Raw genomic sequence first — 21,475 nt, 5'->3', positions numbered from 1 at the left:
GGTGTATGTGCCATTGAAGAAAATAGGACTTTTGCTAGCACAGCACTTTGAGGATTGAGATACATGTTAAATATGTAGATTTAAAATGATTTTGGAAACACGTATTTATTATTTAAACATACATTTCAGTTATAGGCTCTCATAACATAATTACAGCCTTTCTCACTCAGGGAAGTACATCGGAACATAATTTGTCACATTAATTGTGTGCAGAAATACAGATACTTCGGGCCAGGGCTTTCAATTAATCTTCAACTACCATAATGAAAATTATTTTTAAAATTCTTTGACTTTTTTTTTTAAGAAAAAAGAAAGAGGAACAGGTTATTCACTTGAATTATGTCGTTCATACATAAACAGCAATTGTATATACAATGGCATAAACAAGCAAATAATTTCAGTTCCAAGACCAGATTATTTGGCAGCCTTGATTAAACCTCAGAAAATGTTGACTCTCTCTTGTAAGATGAGTACTGCAGGGACACTATCCCTTTATGCTTAAGAGCACGAAAGCATAGCTTCTTCTTTTTTTATCTGTCACCCTTTCTCTGTTTAATTTTTGTTAGCTATATACATTTATTTTAGTGATTTGTTTTAAAACTATTTTTGATATTATTAGCTCGTTTTGGCACTTTTGAAGTGGGCAAGACGGGGTAAAAGTCTTGTTGTTGCGGAGAGAGATCCTAGTGAAATTGAGAGCATGCATAAAGTTTTTGAAGCCAAAATAATTACATCCAAAGTAGCCCAAAGAGACATTCTCCATTAGGGTACTGATTAGGTAGCTGGAATGGAAGAATTGTATATGTTGGAAATGGACAGTCTAAACATTTGCTGTAGGCCTCTAGTTCTTCTCATGTTGCAGATTAGGGTCTAAGACCACAAAAATCGTCAGTGATAAAGCGATCTTTGAATTTGGGTACTTCTGACATTAGTGCCGTTGTGCTGCCTCTCACATATTCTGGGCTTCAGAAATTTGGGGAATTGTAAGAAGTGGTTCCAGGGCATGGTCTGATGAAACATAATGCAGTCGGTAGTCTTGCTAAAGTGAAACAAATCTGGGTTTTATCCATGCCTTGATGGGAGTCTGACTGCCTTTTCAGTGGAAGAAAAGTGGGATATAAATGTTAATAATAATAATAATAATAATAATAATAATAATAATAATAATAATGAAAAGGGAGATAGCATATGGCTGTTTACAAATGTCACGAAAAGGTAAAATCTTTAATCTGTTTTGGGTTTAAACTTTAAGACCTGTGCTAATTGTTCTGCAGAACTAAAAGCAGAAGACATAACCATGTGCTTTGAAAGTACATGTCTTTTTTCATTATATTTATGTTGATAAATTTCTTCTTCCTCATGGTTCCAGCTGCTGAAATTACTTATGTTCATGCATTCATTCTTTTATTTATGGATTATATTTAAAGCACAACCCTTCCCCATCCACAGAAATAGGGAACAGTTAAAAGAATAAAAGTACACAGAAAAATCCTGATAATGTCAGACCAAATAAGACATAAAGCCTCAGCCCAATTGAGAGCTTAAATCTTGAAGCCAAAAGCCAGCCAAAATGAAGAGGTCTCATAGTGTGTCTGAAAGAGGCTCCGTTAGTATTTGGCAAGACTCCAGGAAAGGAATTTAATAACTGTGGGGCAATTGCTGTACTTCTCTGCATTACACGTATTGCATAGCACACTGCTGGTGTGGATGTTAAGTACACTAATTTCAACCAACAGAACAATGAGGCTGTTGATACATTTCACTTTTGCACAGTAACTCAAATGAATTTCTAACAAGCTGTCAATACTTTTGTCATTCACGACAAATTATCTAGAACTAGCAACATTTTTTAAAAAATGCATCTCAATATCAACAACAGCTCCATAGGATGCGGTTACAGTATGCAATATAAAAATATTTGGAGTAGAGTACGAACTTGTTACTGATGCAATGACCAATATACTTTGGGATCTTAAAATGATAGCAGCAACATACGTCTTGCTATTCTTAAGCCCTGTAATACGCTTCATGTTCCAACTGATATAAGAGAATTTATATGAAACAGATGACAAGCATAACATCTTAAAAAGTTTTAAGTTTACTTAAAAACCCCAGAAGGGAGAGGTGCTGTTGTGCTTGATTCGAACCTCGTTCCATATTCTCATTTCTTTTATGTCTAAGTAACTCACTTTATTTTCTTAAATAGATTTATATTCTGCTTTTTTGACTAAGTCCTCGTAGTTGCTCACAGCTTTACAGAATGTAATGCATATATTAAACACCACACCTTTAAAAAAATAAATAAAAAGAATTAGTCTACCTGGAGTAAGTGCCAGATGTTGACTTCACCTGCCTTTTTTCTCTGTCCTGGATTTGTATCCGCAGAGCAGTTAGTAGTAAATGGTCCTGTAATGGGAGGAAAGATAGTCTAGCAGCAGGCAACTGCAGTTATGTTAGTGTGTACAGAAAAACTATAGCAGTTACTACAAAATAGTGGTAGGCTGCTTAGAGCAGATAAATGTTCCATTGCATCACATTTGATACAGTGAAAGAATGTAGCACAAACTTAAGTGCTTAAGGATTTGTGACATTAAAAAAAGAGAGAACTAGTACCTAGGGGTTATGTCTCAGGTTTTGGGGTTCCTATAGCAGTTTAAATCTCTGGGCTGTGACTTAGCCTATTGATACACCTGCATCATTAGTGGCTACTCCTACACATGCATTCCTGAAGCATTGCTGGGGGGAGGTGTATATGATTTATAAGAATCCATTCAAAATTTCAACACAGGAAGTGGGGGGGGGAGCGGTTTTCAGATTTACCCCTTTCTGTAACCTCCAGCGCAAAATGAACTAAATGTCAACAGTTTGATAGAAAGTTCGTGCCCAGAATGACTGGACAAAAATCTATATTTAATTGTGCTTTTAAAACCATAGTTTTTGTTTAACATATTTACTTAAAAGAGAATGAGGGAGTGTGATCGTAAAGAACCTTCCAGCAAATCTGCTGAACTCTTTTCAACCTTAACACTATGCAACAATGTACCATAAATATGTCAGTTTCTTCATGGGAACCAACATGTTTTTATTGGGAAATGGATGAAATGATGTTGAAAGAGAATTAAATTGGGGACAGACATATGGAAGCTGCAGAGATATTAATTTGCACACATACAGACACATATACACACATATACATATTTACACGCACACACACCAGGGGGTTTCACTGATCACAAGATTTCATTTGAACGCCCCCACCCCCAAAGTGCTTCATAAAACAGCCTGATTTGGCTGGAACCAATTTGAAGGCTGCCCAGTTCAGCTCAGGGGTCCAAGTCTGCTTGTTTTCTTTCCAAAAAGGAATAAAGTCTCACTTTTAAAAAAAAAAGGCTACAAAAAAAAGGCTACAATTGGATGACATTTGCAGGCAAGGTCACTCCTTCTGAGGGCAAGAATCATGCAAAAATGCAAAAGGATAGCTGTACTTTTTTTCCTGCAAAGGCAGCCATTACACTTCATCTTCCCTGGTGTTTAATGGGCAATTGGTCTGAAAATTGCAGACAGGAGAGAGTTGCTTCTGGGTAAGAATGGCAGACAAATAAGCCCAGGTGTTTTTGTTCTGGGAACCTTTAAATTTGATTTTGGAGGGGGAAGAACTGAGGGGGAAGAACATAAAGGAACTCTTCATCCTGGCGCTTAGAGTTTGGCTGTTGCAAAGCTGTTCCCTCCCTCAAAGCACTGGGATTGGAGAGGGCTAGTAAAACCATTCCCTTTGATTACGAGATGAAGCTGTCGGTAACAACACAGCTCTTCCTCTGTGCCCTCTCACCACTCTGCTTTCCCATCCGTCATCATCCCGCCCTGGCATTATGATGTTATGCAGCAGTGATTGGTGTGGCACCACAAGCAGCGTGGTGTGGTGCATCTGGCTTCCAAACAGTGAGCTTTGCTGCTGCTTACAAGGGGGGAATGGCAATGTGCAGAGAGCTCAGCTTAGGGCAGGTGCAGTGGCAGAGCCAATCAATGGTGCCTATCAGTGTACCTACACTAGACTGATCTTCCCATGCTTCACCTCTGTTCCTTTTGGGAAGCGGCAACGGTGCTGCCTAGGAAATCAGGAGCACAATTCTGTGCTGCCTTTTTGCCACCCCACCAACTGCTGCTGCTGTTACGGTACCTCAGGTTACATACACTTCAGGTTACAGACTCTGCTAACCCAGAAATATTACCTCGGGTTAAGAACTTTGCTTCAGGTTGAGAACAGAAATCGTGCTCCGGTGGCACGGCAGCAGCAGCAGGCCCCATTAACTAAACTGATGCTTCAGGTTAAGAACTGTTTCAGGTTAAGAACGGACCTCTGGAACGAATTAAGTACTTAACCTGAGGTACCACTGTATATGCCACGCTGTAAAATGAGAATGAATTTGGGCAGAGATGATGCTATCTTATACTGAGTCAGACCACTGGTCCACCGGGTTCCATATCTGATGAACAGTGACTCCCCAGTGGACTGCCAGGCCTGATGTACTATAACTCAGGATGCCAGGGATTGAACCTAGGATCCTCTGTATACAAAGCCTTTGCTTTGCCACTCAGCCAATACCTCTCTCCATGGCCAAACCCTCTTTGAAACCTTCCTCTTTTTATTTAAGTTTGTTCTGTCTTCATTTCATTTTCCCCTGTGCTGTGTTTTTATTATGCATGCAATTTACCCAAGAGATGAATGAGTGGAAGATTATATATATATATATATATATATATATATATATATATATATATATAATATAAAGGTAAATGAACCCTGGACGGTAAGTCCAGTCAAAGGTGACTGTGGAGTTGTAGCACTCATCTTGCTTTCAGGTCAAGGGAGCTGGCGTTTGTCCACAGACAGCTTTCTGGGTCATGTGGCCAGCATAACTAAACCGCTTCTGGCGCAACAGAACACCGTGACGGAAACCAGAGCGCATGGAAATGCCCTTTATGTTCCCACTGAAGCGGTACCTATTTATCTACTTGCACTGGTGTGCTTTTGAACTGCTAGGTTGGCAGGAGCTGGGACAGAGCAACAGGAGCTCACCCCGTAACACGGATTCAAACTGCCGACCTTCTGATCAGCAAGCCTAAGAAGCTCAGGGGTTTAGACCACAGCACAATGTAAAAGTCACTTCTGAAAAACTAGTGGAATCTAGCAGAAGTTTAGTGCTCATCTGCATGCTTTTTGCTTTCAGAAAAAAATATATGTTTGCAGCCCTGTTTACCTGGAAAATAATGGGAGTTGTGCATTGTAATTTGGCATGATGAAATTTGGAGTGTTATTCCAGCATACAGTTCTTTCTCAACATTTAAAATTTAGCTTGGCATGGAGGTATATCGATCAAAAAGCCACATTCCCATAACACAACAGGTAACACTGTATAAAAAGAAATGTTAGAATCCAGGATATAAACACTAGCATTGTAATTAGGAAAACTAACATAACAATCCCCATGTCTGCACCCTCACTCTTGCATAGATATATGTCAGTGAGGCACAAATGAAATTTAGTTTGACTGGATTATTCTCTTGTCATATGAGGTACATACTACATTTTAGAACTTGGGAATTTTCTGTTAATTTTCAATAATATGCTATGGAAGCCAGCATATCCTAGGCCCTGAATTATTATTATTTTCCTTGAGATGCATGGATATATAGAAACTGCAAGTTGACTGCATTCAAATGTTGCAATGTGTCACAAACAATTTTCATACCCAGAAGCAAATGCCTGCCATGTATGAAAACAGAGCTAATATTATTACAACTGGGAAGATGAACATTTGCAAATATTGTTGTCACTGGCTTTTATACTGGTTACTTCAAAAACGCATTCAAGCACTGACAGGTTAATTACACGTTCCAAACCTTTGTTTATGTGATCTGAGAAGAATGTGTTATTAAAGAACTATTTTGCATCTCACTGATTTCCTCCTTGCTTATTTTTTTTTCCTCCTAGCTTATTACGCCTCATGCAATCAGAGTTCAGACACCACCCCGACACATCCCAGGTGTGGTAGAAGTTACATTGTCCTACAAGTCCAAGCAGTTCTGTAAGGGCACACCTGGAAGATTCATCTACACAGGTAAGGCTGCTTTAATTTTGACTGTTCATAACAGAATGGGAAAAGATGTGTTTCATCCATCTTTGCTGACATTGCTGCTTTTAGACTGAATGTTACTGCAATAGGCTCTGGTGCAACCACATTTGGAATGCAGCGTACAGTTCTGGTTGCCTCACTTTAAAAGGGTATTGTGGAGTTTGAAAAGATTCAGAAAACGGCCACCAAAATGTTTAAGGACATGGAGCGGCTCCCCTGTGAGGAAAGGTTTCAATGTTTTGAACTTTTTAGTTCAGAGAAAAGGTGGTTAAAAGGTGATGTGATAGAAGTTTATGAAACTGAGCATGGCATGCAGAAAGTGGCTAGGGAAAAGTTTTTCTTCCTGTCTCCTAGCACCAAAACTCATAGACATCAAACGAAGCTGAACGTTGGAAGATTCAGAACAGAACAGTACTTCTTCGCACAGCACATGGTTAAATGTGGAAACTGCTCCCACCGGAGTCAGTGACAGCCACAAACATGGGTGACTTTAAAAAGAAGATTAAAAGATGACTTTAAAAAGATGACCTAAAAAGAGGATTAGACAAATTCATGGAGGACAAGGCTATCAAGGGCTACTAGACATGATGGCTGTGCTCCGACTCCATGATCAGAAGGAGTAATGTTACCAGTTGCTGGTAACTACAGGAGGGAAGAGTGCTCTTGTACTTGGGTCCGACTTGGGGATTTCCCACAGGCCTCTGGTTGGCCACTTCTTAGGTGACATTGATCTATTTGAGTTATTCTATAGACAAAAGCCTCTGTTTCACAGGTGTGCATTTACATAGACTGAGAAGAAGGAAAAGTATGGCAAGAAAGCTTGTTCCATATAATAGAAATATGAAATACAATGCATACCCTTTAAACTTGGCATGTAATATACTTACCTGGCAAGGGAGACACCTTGATCATAAACTTGGCATGTAAAAAGGTTAAGGTAAAGGACGGTTAAGTCCAATCAAAGGCAACTCTGGGGTTGCAGCACTCATCTTGCTTTTAGGCCACGGGAGCTGGTGTTTGTCCGCAGACAGCTTTCCGGGTCATGTGGCCAGCATGACGAAACCACTTCTGGTGCAACGGAACACCATGATGGAAACCAGAGCGCACGGAAACACTGTTTACCTTCCCACCACAGCGGTACCTATTTATCTATTTGCACTGGTGTGCTGCCAAACTGCTAGGTTGGCTGGGACAGAACAACGGGAGCTCACTCCGTTGGGATTCGAACCGCCGACCTTCCGATCCACAAGCCCAAGAGGCACAGTGGTTTAGACCACAGTGCCACCCATGTTTTGGGAACAACCCACTGTGTTTGCCACCACTGGCCATTTGTACAAGCAGTGTAGTGTACTAAGACATGCTACTGGTAACCTTAAAGCACTCCTAGTGGAGTTCATAAGGCTCGCTGACCTAAACACAATGGATTGAGTGCAGATTGTAAAGCAGCAATGCTTGAAGATGGTAATCCTTAACTCCCATCTCTTAGGCATCGTGTTTTAGCTCACCGGGCTAGAAATGCATCTGGGTCAGGCATGAGCCTATGGCTGGGCAATTTCAGGGCTTTGCTTGTGGCTCCCTGGCCCTGTTCCAGGTACCTTTGGCTATCAGCCTTCGTTTTCCTTCTATACCAGTATGGCCTCGACTTGTTTGCTACCTAGCACAGTCTTTGTTCAAAATCCCTTTTAAATGGGCTTCCCAGGTTAGACGCTGGCCTGCAGTTGAAACTCTCTTGTCTCTCAGGTCTTGTATTTCAGCTCTCCGCATACTTGGCTGCCTGTATCCATTTACTGCAAGGGCTAAGTTTTGCAGGGTTGTGTGCCTATTGTCTTTTTAGAATCCACTTCAAAAAATAAATAAATGGGGTGGTGCTTTTTGTTTTCGTTGCACAATGTACTCCATTTTATACAGAACAAAGAAGGAACTTAGCGCAGTCTAGAGGACTTAAGAATCCACAAGCAGATGACTGTTTGGGTATAAAAAATTAAAAGGGGAGGGGGAGTTATACATTTATACACCTATCGGTCTCACCTTCAGAAATGCCTCCCAGCCCTTTAAACAAAATGCAGAATTGGAGCAAACCTGCTGAATTGTTTATGTTAATTGAAAATTATAGGATTGACCCAAGAGGAAAATTTCGTTTGCACTCCAATCACTATTACAAATTAAGGAAAATTACTACAATTTTGTTTAGCTATGGTTTCACACTGAGTTCACAAAATTAGCTCAGCCGCCCTGACAAAGTCAGCACTTTGTTAGTGATCAGTAGAAGGGGGGAGAAATAATAGACTGTGGTGTGTACAAACGAAGCATAGAAAAAGCCATGATGCTTTACAGAACTAGGCCAAGTGGTTTTAATTAGGATTATTAGTTCATTGTAAATTTTGAAGAATAATCAAACTAGCAGATTAGCTGTTTCTTTTAAAGCGAGAATTTCTTGCCATTCATTTTTCCCATGAGAACTTCTTTTAACTCCCACATAGTTTATCCCCCCCTCACTTTTTTTTAACAAGTCTCATTATGGGCCTACAGGAAATGGACCAATTGGAAGTTCTGATCCTGCAACATTCCACAGCAGCGTTCCAGTCGGTGGGAGTTTTTCCACAGTGTTTGTCGGTGAATTCAGTGTTCTGGAACGTTTTACAAAACCACAGAGGCCAAATGTTTTCTCAGAGGAGTTTGGCCTCTGTTTTTGGCTGAAAACAGTGAGGCATCACTTGGTGTTTATTTACCCTGAGATTGAGAATGAGAAAAGAGGACAGAGGAGGAAAGAAAAGAGGAAAGAGAATTGGGGGTTGTGGGCAGCGCAAAAGCCATTCAGGCGTACTTTCCTTTCTGGTGAAAATGCCCTATCCATTAATGGCCCCATTTTGTGGTTAGGTCTCATTTAGAAGAAATTATTTTTAATCAGTGTTCAACAAAATATCCCCTCAAGCCACCTGGCTGTAAACTTTTTTTTTAACTGTTTAACTGTGCTTAAATTCTCAGGAAAAAAAGCCTAGTGGCCCATTAATTTTAAGTTATTTCCCCCCTCCCCTTCGTTTAACTGCCAACAACTTAGAAATTTGATCTGTGAATTGCATGTTGCATCTATGAAGCAAGATCCTCGATGCAAGGAGAAATGTTATGTCTTAAAAAAAATAATTCTTTTTTGTAAGAACTGTACATTCTGAGCTTCATTAAGAGAGGGAAACAGTTCCTTGATCCCACCCACCCCGCCTCTGTCATTTCACAGGGAGTCTCTTGCAAAGCAAAACAATTCACATTTGGATGTTTAATATATTTAAATATAGAAAAAAAGAACTCGGATACTTTCCGTGTTCAGCAGTGCCTGTTTTTCAGTGAACTCTTAAAAGGGGCCAGCCTTAGCACAAAGCAACAACGTATTTAAAATTCACATAATTGTATAAAATGTAATGTTAGTCTCTTTTTTTTACATTAAATTTCCCGTGAGGTTTACAGTGTGATAGAATACACACACACACACACACACACACACCCCTACCTTGGAAGCACTTCAGAAGGATGTTTATGTTACAAACAGACTCATGAAACCTCCTGACAGGAACTGCTTTTCTGCATGGATTTTGCCTGTCACAAAAGTCGCTGAAGAGAAGTAAAACTGTTTTCAACTAGAGCTGACAGAAATGCCTATGTCAGGCTGTCTTTACTGAAGGAAATGCAAGATGGTGTGTCTTGGAATCTGAATGACTGGGTGTGAGACAGTCCCATCTAGGGATGACTGGGAATAGGGCTAATGTCATTGAGCACAAATGCTTTCTGTCAGCAGAGCCGACTTCCAATCAAATGCATTTATTTGGCTTACTTTTGGGTTTGAAACCTACAGTGAATGCATACCTAAGTATGTATGTGTAAAGGGAATTGGGTGTTGCTTGTGCGTAAAGGGTGCTGCAGCTCTAGGCAACGTTGCCTGGCTAAACCTTTCCCTGGTTGGACAGCCTTTCTCCATGGCTGTGTCAGTCGCTGGCAGAATCCGTCAGTGGGCGTTTTCTGAACTTCTTCCAACATAGAAGCTCTTTGACCCCAAGTCTCCTCCTAGCCTCCCTGCGCGGAAGTCTCCTGCGCAGAGTGGGCGTGCCCAACGGAGGTCCTGGGCTCTCCCCGCTGGTCTCTGTGGAAGAGTCTTGGAGCCCTCTCTCCGCAGTCCCCCCTTGCTTCCTGGTGTCACTCCTATTTTCTTCCTCAAAGGAAGTTCTCTCTCTCTCCCTGCTGGTCCCTTCTCCTGCATCGTTGGGGAGCCTTACCTCCACTCTAGGCTCCGATGGCAGTTCCCTGACAATATATATATATGCATTTAAATATCCCACCCTTTTATTTAAACTCTAAAGAGCTTAAAAATGCAATTATTCAATTCAATTATATTTTAAAATTCTTTAAAATATTTCCAACTGTTGGAGATTTTTTAAAATAGCATGAATCACCTCCTACGTGTGTTAGCTTTCAAATTCCATTCAGCAAATTAGGATTGATCTAGGCACCTGGTATAAGCCTGCACAACGTGACCAAACTGGTATGCATATCAATTTATTTTTGGGTGGACAAATCTCCAGTTTTTGCTGCTCTCCAGAGACTGCAATGCTGGGCTGGGGACATCCTAAACTAACTGGCAGTCCCTCAGTACATGGTTGCTAGATCTTGTACAATATATGATTCATGAGGCTTAACGTACTCATTTAAATGTGATATATTCTTTCAGTAGCTTCTGGCATTAAAATATGACTCTATGTTACATTGACGATCCTATTCTAAAACAAAAATATACTGAGGAGATATTAAGCAAGACACTTCAAGTTCCTGTGGAATATAGAAAAATTCATTGCATGAGTGTTCATTTGTTCAGAATAGAAAAGTACCCCACCTCAAAAAAGAATTGAATGTTGCTTCTTTTCTGCCACTTTCTTATCTTCTGTAAATAGCATCCTGAGTGGAGCAAAGGTTTCTGCGTATCAGACTTCTGATCTCCGTAGTCCTGCCCTCTTTTCAAAAGATCACAAAGCCAATCCTTTCACTGATTGGAATTACAAAACACCAAAATACTACATACTGGATAAAAGCCACGTGGGTGTGGGTGTGAAGAGTTCTCTGTGTTCTAGTCCACACTGTGAACATTTCCCCCTGGGACCGAATTTGACATTTTGAATTTTGTTCATGAAAACGTTTCCCATTTTCTTGAAACTATATCTGGTTTCTTAATCCTCCAAATATGTACAATCAAAAAAATGTTGGGCTTCTTTTAAAAAAGGAAATGTAGTACAGTGGTACCTCGGGTTACAAACACCTCGGGTTACAAACACTTCAGGTTACAGACTCCACTAACCTGGAAGTAGTACCTCGGGTTAAGAACTTTACCTCAGGATGAGAACAGAAATCACACACTGGGGGCACGGTGGCAGTGGGAGGCCCCATTAGCTAAAGTGGTACCTCAGGTTAAGAACGGTTTCAGGTTAAGAACGGACCTCTGGAATGAATTAAGTTTGTAAACAGAGGTACCACTGTAAAAGCACTGCTTGTTGATTAGATTAAGTAGTAATAAGAGACACACTGGCTGTCATTAGTCTTGTATCAAACTACCAAAAATGCTTGGCTCCTTCCTTTGGTTAATCCATCTTCCAATGTTTGACCAGAGAGCATCATGGAAACTTAATTTAAGTGGAGTAACTGTAGCACGCAGCCTCATCAGCTCTACAGTCTTCTATGCACCAGTATAGGATGGTGTAATGGGGTTGCAGACTTCCCTGACCTGCTGGCATGAGAGTCGCTGCTGTATACCAGCAGAAAGAGCTGTGCAATGCAAGTACAATGCAATGCAATGCAATGCAAGTACCCTGACAGGAGGACCAGACTGGATCTGCTGGTGTGCTCTCATTCCCCTTCCAACAACTCACCACCTCTGCTCCACAGTGCTATGTGCTACTGCCACCCACTTTCTTTTTCTTCATTCAGGCTTGAATAGTTAATAACAACTTTAGTAGTAGTTTGGTTTGGGGACAAGGAGTCAGTTTCACTGGAACAAGGGGAAATATTTCTTACTTGGAAATAGAATACAAAAGTCTCAAACACTCATCCCCAAGGATAAGGAACAGGATACATTATGTCAGAGGTCAGTAAATATTTGGTGGAGGTTTCTTAATGCATTCTTTTATATGTTCTTTGTTATTGAATGGTATAAGAGGATGAGGCCATGCAGTCAAGGAGGTAATGTTGAAGGCAGGGCTTCTCCATCTTTTGTTCTGTTGCTCCTGTTGTGCATCAAATAAACATAAGCGAAGCAATTAGAATAAATTACACTGCATAGATTTACACATTAAAAACTGTAAGATTGCTGCCAATTTTCAAAGTTCTACCAAGGATTAAAGGCAAACAAATGACTCTTAACAGCATAAAGTCTGCTAATCAGATGATGTACTCCAGTTCCATGTAACCACTTTTAAAATAATTGGGGAATTTTTGCTCTTTGTGATACAAGTAGAGAAGCTGAAGAGAAAAGAACAACACACTGTGATCTAAACGCTACTTAAATGTTCCCAAACATTCCTGAGATTCTCTTCCTCCTTCTCTGTTCACATGCAATCCTATATATGTCTATTTAAAAGCAAGGCCTATATAAGTGCAATAGGTTTGCTCCCAGGTAAATGAGTATAGGATTGCAGCCTCAGTCTCTTACAGATCAGGCTGTGTCACTGTGCTGGTAGGTCATTGTCACCACTTACGTACCTACGGGACCACCTCTCCTGGTATGCCCTGCAGAGGACCTTAAGGTCCACAAATGACAACACCTTGGAGGTCCCAAGTCAGAAGGTGGTTAGATTGGTCTCAACTAGGGCCAGGGCCTTTTCAGTACTGGTCCCGACTTGGTGGAATGCTCTGTCACAAGAGACTAGGGCCCTGCGGAATTTGACATCTTTTTGCAGAGCCTGCAAGACAGAGCTGTTCCACCTGGCCTTTGGTTTGGACTCAGTCTGACCCTTATGTTTCCCTTCCCTTATGGTTTTGATCTATGGGCTTCTATTAAAATGAGGCTGCATTTAAAATTGTATTTTAACCCGTATTTTAAATTGGTCCCCCCCCATTATGTTTTTATTGTAATTTTACTGGTGTTAGCCGCCCTGAGCCCGGCTCTGGCTGGGGAGGGCGGGGTATAAAAATTATTATTAATTATTATTATTATTATTATTATTATTATTATTCCCTGCATCTTCTGTTGGCTTCTCGGTGGTTTGTGTTGCAGTTAATTTGCTTGTTTGCTTATAATAACATTTACATCGGGGCTCACTCACTTGGGAAGTGGGAGCCTTCCCGCCCTCCAGCTGAGCAGCGCAAACAAGCTGTGTTGTCCCTGCCCATAATACTCTAGGGTGAAAGTGCCTCAACTCCCAGGCTGGGGCCAATGCAGCTTATTCCAGCTTTGTGGTGTATCACCAGATCACGATGTTTGGCTGGTGATACATTGCGGTGTTGAAAACCTAACATCACCAAGCCCTACCTAACATTTTGTAGGGGTGGTGCTTCAGATTCTTGACTATCATGTAATCAAGTCCCAATATTGCTTCAGCATGTCTACTACCTCATTTGATTCTGATGCAAAGGAGAGATATTGCTAGATGGGGTCATCGGCATATTGATGATGCCCAGTTCCAAAACCCAGGATGATCTCATTCAGCTGTTTCATAGAAACGTCGGAAAGCATGAAGGACAATACAGATATGAAATCACTACAGCCAAGTAAGCAAACAGTCATCATGTGGAACCCAAACATAGTAAACCTGAAGGCAGAAAGATGTAACTAATTTCATATAGCTTTTTACAATGTAGTACAGTAGAGCTAAAACCTGTACATTATTACCGTGTCTGCAGAATTAATGCAATTACAGCTACAGTCATATTAAAATTTATAGTCAATGAAATATCTTATTTTGCATACTTTACACTTCCCAATAAATATGTTCTTTTTCTCTCTGCGCCGTCTGGTTGCCCAACAAAGCCTTATGCAGCACAGAGTCCTCAGACTATTTAAAGCAACAATGTCCCCTCCCCAATATTATAAAGTCTAGATGTGCCTACGGCCTTACAATCTTGACTTTTCCCTGTCTGCTCTAAGGGAATAAGTGATAAATCCAGAAGAGACATAAATCTTTGAAATCCCTGTCCAAAGAAAACATATTGACTACAGCCAAGCAAATAACAGCCCATAACCAATGGTCCAATTCATCATTTATGTAATAGGGGATATAAAGTATTTTCTACCTATGAAATCATAAGGTGAGGGAGGGGGGAGGCTGATAAGAGCCCGGTCTAAGCTATGTGATTTGATTATTTAGGGACATGAACTGTTTGTCACATACCTTTAATCTTTAAGATGTGTTGCCATTTCTAAACTATAAATTTGCACTAAAGGATTAGGAGAGTATTAACGATAAAGGGGTAAACCAGATTTTATATGGCTTTCTGGCAATTTTCATGCAATCCCATGGACTCCTGGATCTTCTAACCTATTTAATGTGGCATAACCAGTTATCTGACCTTCATAGCCAATAACTCCCCCCCTTTTTTGCTTTGCAGCTTCAACAATAAATTAACCCGCAGGGTCACTGAAATTTATCTTGCAAATCCTTTCCTTTATCCTTACCCATATGCTCTCGTTTTCACACCCTTGCTTCCAAACTTTGCTCTGTTTGATTGGCCTTACTAGGATTTTATATTCTATTGTTATTTTACAACAGCTGCTGGTGTATTGTTACCCACTTTTTAAAAACGTGGCCTGATTCTCAAGGGATTTCCACTGAAACAAGCTTTGTTGTTTTAAGTGAGTCATGTATTGATGCTGCATTTTGAGGTCTGAACAACATGTGGTATAAGCAAAGGTTTAACATGTGAAATGATGAAAAAATAATAATCTTGTCCAGTTCTGAAGTTTGTTCTGGGATTTTGATAGGATTTTCTGGTAGGTTTATTTTAATTTGGACCTGCAAATACAATAATTTGCATACTGCTTAGAGAAGATGTATTCATCATGATTACCATAGATTAGTGATTCCCAGTTTTAAAAAGGTAGCATTTCTGTGATCTGTAGATGGCATAGCTGTCAACTTTTCTCTTTTTTTAAGGGAAATTCCCTTATTCCGAGTAGGATTCCTTGCAAGAAAAGGGAAAAGTTGACAGCTATGGTAGATGGTAAAATCAATGCAACACAAGTAGGCATGTGAGAGTTCATTTTCATGTCCAATTTAGGGTGATAATATGGTTATCAGAAAGGATCCTATGAGGGGAGTAGGTTTTCTGACCAAACAGTTTGGGAACCACTGCTTTAAATCAATCAGCCCTTAAAGCCAAAGTACTATAGCGCTGGCATTAAAAGAGCCAAATATACTGTATATTACAAGTATTCCAATCAAGTTTAGATACCATTCAGTGTTGTAATACAAGGACTTCTGCTTGCCCAACAAAATTTCCCCTCTCTCACCTCTCCCCATGCACTCCTGTGCCTAATCAGCTCTGGAGGGTAGCGGGAACACTTGCAACAGATCTGGGAGAGATATGGGATGAGGAGAGGAAGGGGAAATTCTGTTCTGCCTCGCGATAGTGGGACAGATTTGCTGATTGCAACCTCCAGGAAAGAATTTAACATCAAGCTATGCCCAATGTCCCATCAGTGCAAGAATTTCAGCCTGTCTTCCCACTGTTCTGGAGGTTCTCCTGACCCAGCTCAAATCAATTTTGGGGGGTGCATGATGGGGAGGAAGAGCGGGGGGAAGCCCCATAGTGGAAGCCCTTGAATCTCTCCCAAAGTCTCCACAGTGCTATGACATGTAAATGTCCTGCTTACATAGTAAAGGGCTTGTTCGTTTACTTGAATTACTGAAAGCTTCGAGGTGGTGCTGATATTAGGTTGCGGAAAAACCGTAGTTTGCATCAAATGTCAGTTCTACTCTGAGTAGACCCATCAAAATTAATGGATGTGACTAAACTAGGTCCATTAATTTTAATGGGTCAACTCTTAGTAGACTTTAATTGGATGCAGTCCTGTGTATCTATGCTTTCTCTCCTGATGTTACAGTAACCTTTGGAGGCAGACCTGTCAGTGTAACCAGGGTTTGGTGATTCAAGCATCATACCAAATCATAATTGGATAAACCATGGGGTTCACACTCTCCTCAAATAATGTCTGCTGGTTTTCAAACCATGATTTAGATATCACACCATTTCTCACTTGCACTCTGATGTAGCTAGGGCTGAGAAAAATGTTTTGTTCTAGAGATGGGCTGATTTGTTTTTGCCCTAGCTTTTTTCCAGCAATTGGTGTGGGGACAGTTTTATTCATTTTCTTTTATTTTTTTAAAAAGCCTTGTTGCATTTCTTGATGATTAAGAGATCAGAAGTGCAATATTTTCCAGAACTGAATAGAGGCTTAAACCACCCCTGAAACAGGGGTAGTTCTTTTCTTTCTTCTTTTTAGCAAGGTAGAACAGCAAAGAAGTGTGAAAACACCATATATATCTGTTATACTCCTTGTTGTCTCTCTTGCCCATCGACAAGTTCAGCACAACCAACATAATCTTTCACTTTCTTCCGGTGAACATAAATTATGGTTAACCTCCAGGCATCAGGAGCTGCCACTTTGAACTGCTTGTTCATTTGCACCTGGATTTTACACTGGTGGTTACCATCAGGAAACCTTGACTTCCAGCAGATGTAGGGTTAATTAAAGAATACAAAAACACCTATTACCCCCCCCATATATCTTTGTGGAACAGAAACTGAACAAGAAGAAACAATTGTCTGAAGACACTTCTGTTTGGTATTTGAATGTACATCTTTCTTCTTGTCAAATTATAACTTGCATTTTAATTTAAAGAATAATTTCTAAAACAAAGCCCTTCGGTGTCTGAATGCAGATTTGCAACTTTAAAAACAATCAGTAGTTTCTTTATTGGAACTGGGCACCCATTTCTCTGGGTTTCCTAACTAAGGTGCAACCCTGTTGCACGTATCTGGAAGAATGTGTCATTGAGAACTTTCTTCTAAATAAAAGTGTGTAGGGTTGAATTCTCTTAGCTACATAATACCAGATTAAGCACTCAATGAGCCAGAATTAGCCCTGATCAGCCCATTTTGGGCCATGAAAAGTATTCCAATAGCACCTGAACTTCATCACCATAAGAATTATTGTAGGCTTTAAGGACAAACTGACACTTGTAGCAGACTGTTATCTTGATTAAACTAAGGTAGCATCTATGTAATCTTCACCTTATCTATACTAAGGCACTGCCACAATGGCCAAGGCAGTGTCATATGCATTATAATGTTACAGGTACAGTACTGCAGCCATATTTTGTTTGTGCCTGTGCATCTGATTGTTTACAGTGTTTTGAGAGTATAAGAAGGTCCTATGTTTTTCAAACCAGGAAATGCTGGACTGTTTGTCCCAAATCTTGTTGCCAGCACCTGCACTTTACATGTGGGTACTGATGACTTATTATTAAAAGATATGGGATTATTTTGAGATGCTTTTGCTCTCAGAATACACTCAGAATTTGTTTGTTCTGCAAGCAAAACAGAAAATGAGTGGATGTTAAAAACCAATCCTGCCACAGGTTTGCAGGATTAATGGGATAGCATCCTAGCAGGCTTGAGTCATGACATTACCCTTTTTTCTGCAGCAACTGGTAAACCGGATTTAATACTTTAAAAAAAACCCACCCATGATTGCCAAGATTATCCTGGCAATTACTTATTTAATTCTATAGTGATATAACCCCACAGTTGATGTAGTCAAGCTGTTTGCCCTCTTTGGGCCTTGCAGTTAACCCGAGAACTTCAACCCTTTCTTGAGGGTTGATAGCGCAAACAAAACAGCTTATTTGATGCTCAAGAAACAGGATGATCCCCAGAGACCATCCTATTGCCAGTTATTGGTGCTGTATAAAGAAACCCTTTAAGCTCCGATGTCAGCTCCCTTTGTAAATGCCCTTAACATATATAAATGAAGGCAGCCCATAACGAGAATTCAGGGGAAAGCTCATGGATACTTTACAGAGCAAGGAGAAGCAGAGGTTCAAGGACAGGCGAGCATATTCACAGAGGCAGTACTCTTTATGCAGCATTCTCTAATGACTCCTCAAGCAAGCTGCCTCCCAGCAGTCTCTTTCTGGTTCATTTGCAGGGGCTGCTTGAAAGCTGTCCCTTGATAAGAGACTAAAAGTCTCAGGTGTGCTTCATTCCATGCAAGCAGCCTGGTTGAAAAGTGAATCCGTATAGTAAAACAGCTTGATTTCTACACTGAGATGCAGGCAGAGGCTAAAGTGATAGCACAGGAAAGTGATGTGGAGCCAATCAGTTCATCACCCTGCAGCCTCTCTTATTTTAGCATCTGTCTGGCTGAGGGTTGCACTAGGGATAGGCAAGAGCTCTTAGAATGTGGTGCTACTGGTTTTGCTGCTGCCCTCCCAATTTCTGAAAGATTTTTGCCCCCTTGTATTCTTCTGCCCCATTCTGAGCACACTTGAATTATTTCTTTAGAATTTTACTGGGGTTTTGAGCGTACCTTGTTGCTGTGAGGTAGTTGAGGATGGTGTATGTTCATTTATTTCTAGTAAACATCTTTTCAGCACTCTGCAGCCTCCCCAGCTGCCTGGATTTCCTAGTCTGAAAAAGGCCCATGGAAGGAATTTTCTTGCATCGGCTTCCCCAGGCTTTAACTGAAGTGTGGCCTCCCGGGAAGGCTGCAGAGTGCAGACCACTGGGGAAACGATTTGTAGAATGAAAGAACAGACAAACACCTCAAGGTAATTTCAAGAAAACCCTGGCACCTCACACATGAAAATACCGCAACATTTCTCTTTCCCATTTTTATAGTTTTTATGTGCAATTGCTTTTCATGTGGATTGATGGAGAATTATTTTAAAAAAACACACATACAGAATAATTCTTAAGCACAGCACTATTTCTGCCCCTTCACGTCCTTCCTCATACCCAAACCATTACATATTTTTGAAGATATAGATTCTCTGAGTTTGGAATCTTTAGAATGGCTGCAGCCTGGAACTGTATTTAGAAGCATATTGCTTCCAATAGTCACGGTAGAGCATAGCAATTAAAGCATGGTTTGCAAGGAGCTGCCACACCAGCATATCAAACCACAGTTTGTACTCACTGTGGCTTGGTGTCATGTCTCACTTACAAACCGTTGACTAATTAAGGAAGTTGTTCTGTTTCAAGAAATTGCATCACTATTGAAATGGGATTAATCATAGGAACTAGAGTGCTGAGCAGATGGAAACTGGAAGCAGCAAGGAGCTCAAAACCATGGCTTGTCTGCTCTGTGTCTGGAAACACAAACCATGGTGTAGATTCCTATATATGGCTAGCACGAAACATGTTTGGGCATGATGTTTGATTTAAGCCAACCTCCTTTTATGTGTGTGTGATAGCCTAGTCCTTTGCTATATTGTTGCTGTGCTTTCAAGCATAGGATTAGTTTACATACATGTTATGTAAATGATCCTGGCTTAGCCACATCAGCTGACTTATAAAGCTCTGTGTGGATGAGGACCCCAATATTCTTCGGAGCACATGGTCCCATATGAACCTACCTGGTCCTTTCTGCCTTCATCTGAGACCCTTCTTTGGGTGCCCCCTCTGGGAAAGGTTTGAAGGGTCATGAACGTGCAGATGCAGCTCTCTGCTTGTGGAATGTTCTTCCCAATGAAGCCAGCCTGGTGCCACCATTAACATATTTTTGGCACCAGATAAAAACAACTTACCTTGTCTAGGAGTTTGGCCCATAGTGTTAACTATTCTGTTGTTTGCTGATTAAATGTTTTCTGCTGATGAAGTTTTCAGCTGTTTATGGGTTTTGTTATAGTTTTATTGTAATGTATTGTCTCCTTGTATGCTATACCATTGGCTTTTTTTTTTTTTTTTGGTAAGTAGTAATCATCATAACAACAACAACAATAACAGAAATACTAAATTCTCTTTGTAACCTGTTTGTAACGGATCTTCAAGCATAGTCTTAATAGCAGTAACTACTTAAATAGCCCATAAACATTTGATTAAAAAAATGTTTGAAGATACCAAATGAATTATCTTTTTCCCTACTAGAGTAAAATGCTTGGTACTTACATCTTGGAAACATTTGGAAATTAAGGGTAAAGGGTTCGTGTGTGTGTGTTAGATTCACTGGTGAATTGGATACTGAATTTGCTACTTTATGCTTATGATCATGTCATTATTTGGACGGCTGTTAAACCTTCAAATCAGTATATAAATGCCTCAAATAATAAATTTGTAAAACTGGGCTCTCCTAGCCCAGTTTGGGGAACACCAAACTTCAGAAGATAGTTATGCTAGCCAAGTGCGCTGAAGGTTTAGAAATAGGTAAGTCACCACACAATTGGTATAGGTTACAGTGTACTCTCCAAATCACTGGGTAATTAACTTATATTGCTTGCTCTCCAAGGGGTCTGTGGGTTGCTTCCATTAATGTCTAAAGACGACAGTTTTTTGTTAAGACACTCTAAGAGTACTGCAGCAGATGAGTTAACATGATCTGATTTGCAGACACTTTAAACACTTAGCAGGAGACAGCTCTGGAAGCTAATTAAATCATTCTAAGGTGCACAAAATTATCTGCTTTGTAAGAAACAATTTCAGTGAATTATGCTGGCCCTTTAACTGCGACCAGGCACAGAGGTAGCGGAGAGGCCAATTTTGCTTGGAATTAAATTTCATGTGCACCGTGTATCTCAATTCTGTGTTTCATACACCGAATCTTTTGAAGCTGTTGTTATTATTTATTATTATTATTTACCCATTTGCATTTACAGGAGCCAATTCCAGGTTTCTACTTTGCTCAGTGAAAAATATTTCTGATCACGTTTTCATAAGCCTGCCCCTTTCACCCTGGTACAGTGCCCAAGTTGTTAAAAAGAAGTGGAAAAACCATGTTGGTACTCTCACTACCTTTCAGATACTGCATCTTATTTAGTGTACCGGAATTCCCAGTTTAAAGTAATCACAAAATTTATGGAGAAACGGATAAAAAAGGTTGTAAAATATTGATTTGGGGAAAATAATAACACAACTCATCTATAATAAGAAGAAAAATGAAGCAATATTTCAGGGGATATTGAGCGGCCTGCTGCTGGTTGTATTGATCTGGTTCTTTAGTGTGTGAAATCTCACCTGAGATTGGAACTGCATTCCTTCGCTCATTATTTCAGAGATAGTATTGCCTCGTTACATGGGCCTTGCAGAGGTAGGATTGTTAGAGAGAAAGCAGAACCCCCTGCTCGAAATAAATACGAAACAATAAGGTCTTAGAA

The 21,475-nt window shown here is 40.3% G+C and overlaps 1 protein-coding gene across 9 annotated transcripts in view; it reads left to right on the top strand.

The window, feature by feature from the left end:
- EBF1 (EBF transcription factor 1) overlaps positions 1 to 21,475 on the top strand; it is a 372,029-nt gene that overhangs the window by 287,472 nt on the left and 63,082 nt on the right. For all 9 annotated transcript variants that reach the window (XM_053377135.1, XM_053377131.1, XM_053377134.1 and 6 more), the window contains exon 10: positions 5,993 to 6,119. In XM_053377135.1, the coding sequence (XP_053233110.1) occupies positions 5,993 to 6,119 (127 nt within the window). The remainder of the gene's footprint in view (positions 1 to 5,992; positions 6,120 to 21,475) is intronic.

The sequence above is a fragment of the Podarcis raffonei genome, chromosome 2 (assembly GCF_027172205.1).
Source record: "Podarcis raffonei isolate rPodRaf1 chromosome 2, rPodRaf1.pri, whole genome shotgun sequence".
Taxonomy (NCBI): domain Eukaryota; kingdom Metazoa; phylum Chordata; class Lepidosauria; order Squamata; family Lacertidae; genus Podarcis; species Podarcis raffonei.
Note: the sequence above shows the minus strand (reverse complement) of the source record. Positions and strands in the feature narration are given on the sequence as shown.